Here is a 6,463-nt window from a genome sequence, read left to right as displayed (position 1 = left end):
AAGGAGTGACACTGAGACTAAGCAGGAGGAAGCTGATGAACTTCCCCACCAGGCTGGTTGTAAGCAAGGAGAGCAGACTGGTGGAGAAATGCCCTGTTGGCACTAATGGACCAGTCACCACAGAATGAAGGGGATCTACATTAAAATAGGGGATCAGACCAATGGCCAATCCTGGCCAGCTTCCTGTTCTTGCAGTGGCCAACCAGATGCTTATGGGAAACCCCTAAGCAAGGTGTGAGTGCAGAGAGTACGTTACAGCCGAAATTTTGCAGCCAAAACCAAGGCTTCCCTCAACTCCAGTGTCGAGCTCCTCCGTTGTGTCAAATTTCCAAGGTGGTGTGTTTTGGATTTGCCTCTGTGTTCGATTACCAGCGCAGGAGTCGAGCCCCGTACGCTCCTGTAAATCCCCTCTCATATGGAAGTCAGTGAGCTGTAAAATATTTAAACTGGCTACAGTTGTACCTCATTTGTTTACACGTTTCCAGCGGGGCTGCTAAAACGTAACACGCCGAAGGAGAACAAAAGGCCGCCGGCCACCGAATCGGATTTCATGACAGCCCTGGCAAAGGTGCACCGATCAGCTTGGCAAGGCAGCAGCCCCCGAGCTCACCTTGGCCCTCAAGGCCGTACGATGAAGTGTGTCACTGAACCTTCCCTTTCCAAATGCTTAATCTCTTCATTCTGAAACTTCACTTTCAGCAGGGATGGGGAACTTTGACGGGTGGGGAAATGAATGTAGCCCTCCAAACCTCTCGATCTGGTCCCTCTGGTCCATCCCTAGGCCATGTCCCTTATCCAGCCACAATTCCTTTTCCAGACCACACCACATCCTGACCCTGCTTCTTACCAGTGCCGGGTTACCAAATAGGCAGAGCAGGCACCCACATAATTTTCTTTCAATATTATTTGGATCCGTTGTCACGTGGCCCCTAAGATGTGTGGGGCCCCTAAAGGGTATGGGGCCCATAGGGTGGTGCCTACTCTGCCTATTTGATAACCCAGCACTGGGTGTATGTATATGTGCTAGGGATGTACACAGAAACCTCTGGATTTCCCTGTACAAAGAAGAGCTCTACCTACTTTTTGCCTCTGGCCCCATCCACCACAGGGATGTGGCCTCCAGAAGCTTGCCAACGAGGGAATATGGCCCTCAGGCTGTAAAGGTTTCTTCATCCTTGCTCTGAATCGACAGGCTTGGGGGGGGGGGGAGTCGCTCGCATCAGGCACTGCAATACTCTGCAATAATACTATTCAAATCTCTCTCACTTTGTTTGGGGCAAAGCTCAGCGAAACCCCATTCTGCATTATTGGTTCATTTTATATTCTCTGGATATTTATGGCGAATGGCAAAGAACCAAGGCCCTGTGGGCATACTGTAGAATCTAAGGTGGTTGACTCTCTGGGGTTTAAAAGTCTGGCAAACAAACAATTTTGCCATTCTAGCCATTTTAAATACACTCCCCTCCTCCCCAGCTTATATAAAACAACTTAACAGGGTCGTCAAAAATATACCAAACAAGGGGTCTTTCTTTAAGCAAACACACAAGGGACCTTTTCTTACCATGCTATATAAAACTGCAACACATTGATCCTTTGTGAAAAGTTTTACTAGCCACTCCCCAGCTGTTCCGATTGACTATTTTTCTTTTTGGTTGTTGGTTGTGTGTGTGTGTGTGTGTGTGTGTCGTTTCCCCCCCTTCTTTTCTAGTTGGCCATTAATTCATCTCAGAAGCATTTCTTCTGCAATACAGTCGGGCCAACCTCCTTGTACTCCTGCTGGGTCACCCACATGTCTCTAAAAGAAGCCAAGCTGGTAAGCACGGACGCTCCAATCCAAACAGAGTGCATCCTATCTGCAGGTGCTTCCACCTTCGCCGGCATGCCTTTGGGTGCAAGTGCTCGAAGCTCCTTCAGAAGCCGTTCCCTTAGGCCAGAGAAGAGTGTGGACCCACCCGCCATGATCACGTTCCTCCAGATGCTCTGGTGGATGCTCCCATCGCAGTTGGAAATACTGTCCAAGATCATTTGGTGAATTCCTGGTGCTGAAAGTCCTGCATCTGCTGGCTTAAAGAGGGACTCTGGAGCTCTGAAGAGCTGGTCTCCAATTTGGACAGGGTTTCCATCTGGGAGGATATATTTATGAACCAAGGTTTTGCCTTTTTGATAGTCAGGATCTAAAGCTACGTAGCATAGGTTCTCCTTGATGTCCTTCACTATTTCCTTCTCGGCAGAGCTCAAGAAGCTGTGGCCACTCTCTAAGAGAAGCGTCGTCAGGTACCTGGTGATATCCCGGCCGGCAAAATTCATCCTGGAAATGGCATGAAGCAGACAATGGCCTTTGTAGACGGGGACAGTGAGAGTGACGCCATCTCCACTATCTAAGACTAAACCTGTTGTGCGAGCGGAGGCATAGAGGGCCATCAAAGCTTGCAGGCCCACAAACATGGCAGGTACATGGAAGTTCTCAAACATGATCTCTGTCATTTTTTCTCTGTTTGGCACTGGGTTCAGGGGGGCCTCTGTCACCAGCACGGGTCTCTCGTGGGCTCTTATTCTGAGCCCACGTCTGTAGATGTACCTCCAGATCTTCTCCATGTCATCCCAGGATGTTACTATTCCATGTTCCACAGGGTATTTAAAAGACAAGATACCTCTCTTGGCTTGGGCTTCTTTGCCAACATAAGACTCCCTTTGGACAGGCCCAAACATGATCGCTTGCGACTTGGGGTAGCCGACTACTGTAGCAACAACCGTTCTTGGTGCCTGCTCTCCAGAGAACCCTGCCTTACATAGCCCAGACCCATTGTCAATAATGACGGCTGGAAGATCTGCCTTTGCGTGGTGAGACATGCCCAAAGATGAAGGAGCAGGATTTTTCAACCACTTTACCGTCTTTCTTTGTGGATGGAACACTGGGCCATCAATATTCTAGATCTCTAAGTGTCACAAAAAGGGAACTTTCCCCCCTTTCCCGTTCCTCTAGTGGCTTTTTAAATATACAAACATGTTGCATATGCTTCGGGAAACAGATTCTCCTCCAAGAAACTGTAAGATGGTTTTGGATGACAAAGAGCATCAGAAATGGGTGTTCAGAGTTGATGAACAGCTGTTTTTCAATTCCCGTCTCAAGAAGGAAGGTTCAGAGCACCATGGACATGGGGAACCATGGTGTCTCTGCCTCCCGGACAGCCTGGAATATCAGGAAGGATTTTCTGTTCACAAATGCCCAGTTAAGAATGGAGTCTGAACCATTGTCTTACCCCTTGTGAAATTCCCACACCAGCTTGGAAAGCTCTCACTAACACAACACAGTTGTTTGCATTCTTGCCTTCACTGTTCAGCCCACATGGAGGTGGTCATTAAGATGACATCAGAAATGCATCGTGATGTCAAAAAGGGGCAGTGAAATGGCACATCAGTGGAAGAGTTATATTTCACCCTACAAAGCAAAGGCATTATAAAGAAAATGTCCTTTTGGGTTGTGTCCAGTGTTCATCCCACTCAGGGCAGATCCACTGAAATCAAAAGCCATGATATGGGTTCATCAATTTCAAGACACTTACTCTGATTAGAACTTAGTTGGCTACTACCAACTTTAAAGGTCAAAACAAACCCATCCTTAAAATCAGTGTGATGATTCAGACACCTTGTTAGATGTAGCTAACATTTATTTCATTTGTAAATAAAGGGCAACTGGTTCAATGTTTTCCCAGAGGATATGTATATTATGGTCAGATAAACTTATGGTAGTAGGAGTAGGGAACATTTTTGAGCCCCAGGACTTCTGTGCAACCTTTGGGAGGTGATCACATGCAAGAGGTGGGTGGGGCCAGAGTCAAAATTGGGAGAGCCACAAATCCAATTTTACCTTTGTACAGGCTAGTTTCTACACACAGTCACACATGCCTCTGTCCAGACAATACATTATCAGACCTCAACGACATTTTCCAGCCATTCAAAACACACAGGGTGTGAAACAGGACCAATGAAGGGGTGTGGCCTGGGGAGAAGGGGGTGTGGCCTAGTGAGAGTTCTGAAGACAAGAGGTCTGAGGGGCTTAGAGGGCTGTGTTTGGCCCTTAGTCTTAAGTTCTCCACACCTAGTACGCCAGTTAAGTCTCATTATAATGATATCATGACTCTTGTCTTTTGAAGCAAGATACAAAGCTAAGAATGACTCCATTGTAATTAATGGACCTAAGTTGTCCATGTCTATAAAAACCTATCAGTTAAATTGGAATAGGACTAACATTGGATACAACCCAACTGCACTGGTCTCGTTCAGATATAATGGCACATCAGGGATGGAGAATCTGCAGTCCTCCAGATGTGGTTGGACTCCAAATCCCATAGCTCATGTCATCGCAAAGCATTGGAAGACACAAGATTTGCCCACCTTGGAAGAATGGCAGATGCAAGTAATAGACTATATGGAGATGGCAGAAATGACTGGCAGAATCCGAGACCTGGGAGAAGAGTCGGTGGAAGAGGATTGGAAGAAGTTTAAAGACTATCTGCAGAAACATTGCAAAATTTATGAATGTTAAAATGATGTTGGATATAAAAATAATATGGCATTAGTGACAAAGTTAGAAAGAGTATGTAAAAATGAATTTAAAAAAAGGGTAAAGATTAGAGTTATATTATGTCAAATTTAAACAATATGGTATAAGCGATTAAGTTAAAAGGAGAAAAATCGGAGACATAATAGGCAGAATTATATAATCATTAATGAGATTTGAAAGAGGGCAAGGATTTGCTGAACTTGATTGGGTAAAGGGGAACACAAAAAAAAGGAGGCGTGAGGAAGTCAAGAAAGAGGTTTAAATAAGTATAAAATTAAAAATTGGGCTTTTCCTTTTTTATGTTTTATATCTTTTTTGATGATTTTTTTGTGTATTTTCTGTTTTCTGTAATCTTTTTGCATTTTTGGCTATGTTGGTTTTTTCTTTTTTCTTTTTGTTGTATGTATGTACTTGTCTTTCTGTAAAACTCTAATAAATATTTTATAAAAAAACCAAAAACAAATCCCATAGCTCATGACCATGTGCTATGCTAGCTAGGGCTGCTGGGAGATGGAGGGCAACAACATCTGGAGGGTTCACAGGTTCTCCACCGTTGTGCTGCAGTTCAGGGCCACACGCACAAGTCAGTTCTCCTTTCCCAAACATTAATATGGCTACCTTTTTGAGATATTCAAAGGGCAGAGGAACCCAAACTCTTTCCTGGGAGCCGTAGGGAAGAATGATCACGACATTCCAAGGTCGGATTCCCAGACCACTCAAGGTCTTAGGGGTGGGAGAATCTATAAGTTTTTCATTTTCCATTCTTTAGTTCAATTTGACATATTCCCACATCACTTTGCTTTTTAAAAAATGAAGATCAAGTTCGCCCCAAATGCTCATTTTTGCATGCTTTTCTCCTAATAAATGTGCAAGAGGTCTGGAGGGTGGCAACACGAAAACGAGCCTTTTCAGTGGTGGCTCCCTGTTTGTGGAATGCTCGCCCCAAGGAGCTTCACCTGGTTATCCATCATTACACAGCTTTAGGCACCAGGCAAATTATCTATGGCTTTCTTGGGTGGGTGGGATGTTTTAATCTATTTTTTTTAAAAAAAGTATTTTCATTTAGATTTTTAACGCCATTTTTAATGTATGTTTGAGTTTATTTTTTGCTTAAAATATTGTAAGTTGCCATGGCAAAAAAAGGACTAATAAATTTAATAAATAATAATAATCATTTGGAAGCAGTGTCTTCTAACACAATGTATCTTCACATGCTGTTTCAGTAATATATACATTTTTCTGTATCACATTTTCCTAATATTCTTTTTGCATACCTTTTTTGAGTTGGAGAATGCAACACAACAGTCCAAGAAATGAGGATTTCAAAGGAGAGCTGTATTTTAGTTCGCGTATTGGATTCAAGGTGAGCAAATTAGGTAGGTCCACAGCAGAATGTGGACTGAATGAATTTCTACCCCATCCCTGGTAGGACCACGAAGAATCAAGCCATATTTAAGGCAAGTGGGCAAGGAAATGATTGACACAAACCTCATGTGACTTGTTAGAACCTGCAAAGGCATTTTTATTTCAACCTCTGAAAGAGGTGAATGCATTGCTTTAAAGTAGCTGTAGCTGTTGATGGTTGTTTACAGGTATAGTATGTGATGTAAAATCCCAAGTCCTCCTTAATAGCACCTTCTCTGGACAACATTTGGTCCAAACTCTCTATAGTCAGAAGCAGTGACCCACATTTGCTTGAAGCTGCTCAGGGATGTAATGATGGAGGCCCCGATCCATGTTGAGAACCACCGATCTGGGGGTGCTATGACCTTTATGGGCACCCCTTGAGGGACTTGAGCTTCGAGTCCTTTAAAGACCCTCTCGTCTAATCCCGGAAAGAGGGAGGAACCTCCTGAGAGCAACACGTTGCTGTAGAGCATGCTGCGGATGGTGGGGTCA

The 6,463-nt window shown here is 44.2% G+C and overlaps 1 protein-coding gene and 1 pseudogene across 2 annotated transcripts in view; both read right to left on the bottom strand.

The window, feature by feature from the left end:
* Positions 1-1,695: 1,695 nt before the first annotated feature.
* Positions 1,696-3,352, bottom strand: LOC310850804 (actin pseudogene; annotated as a pseudogene). Its single transcript has one exon. The product of its transcript is annotated as an actin pseudogene (transcript).
* A 2,706-nt stretch (positions 3,353-6,058) lies between these two features.
* Positions 6,059-6,463, bottom strand: part of LOC310850508 (actin, alpha skeletal muscle-like) — a 1,007-nt gene continuing 602 nt past the window's right edge. Inside the window, exon 2 of the mRNA XM_083752025.1 lies at positions 6,059-6,462. Coding sequence (XP_083608151.1) covers positions 6,190-6,462 — 273 coding nt within the window. The 3' untranslated portion in view covers positions 6,059-6,189. The remainder of the gene's footprint in view (position 6,463) is intronic.

Source organism: Podarcis gaigeae, assembly GCF_964106915.1.
Source record: "Podarcis gaigeae genome assembly, chromosome: 8".
Classification (NCBI taxonomy): Eukaryota; Metazoa; Chordata; class Lepidosauria; order Squamata; family Lacertidae; genus Podarcis; species Podarcis gaigeae.
This window is presented reverse-complemented; position numbering and strand designations above follow the sequence as displayed.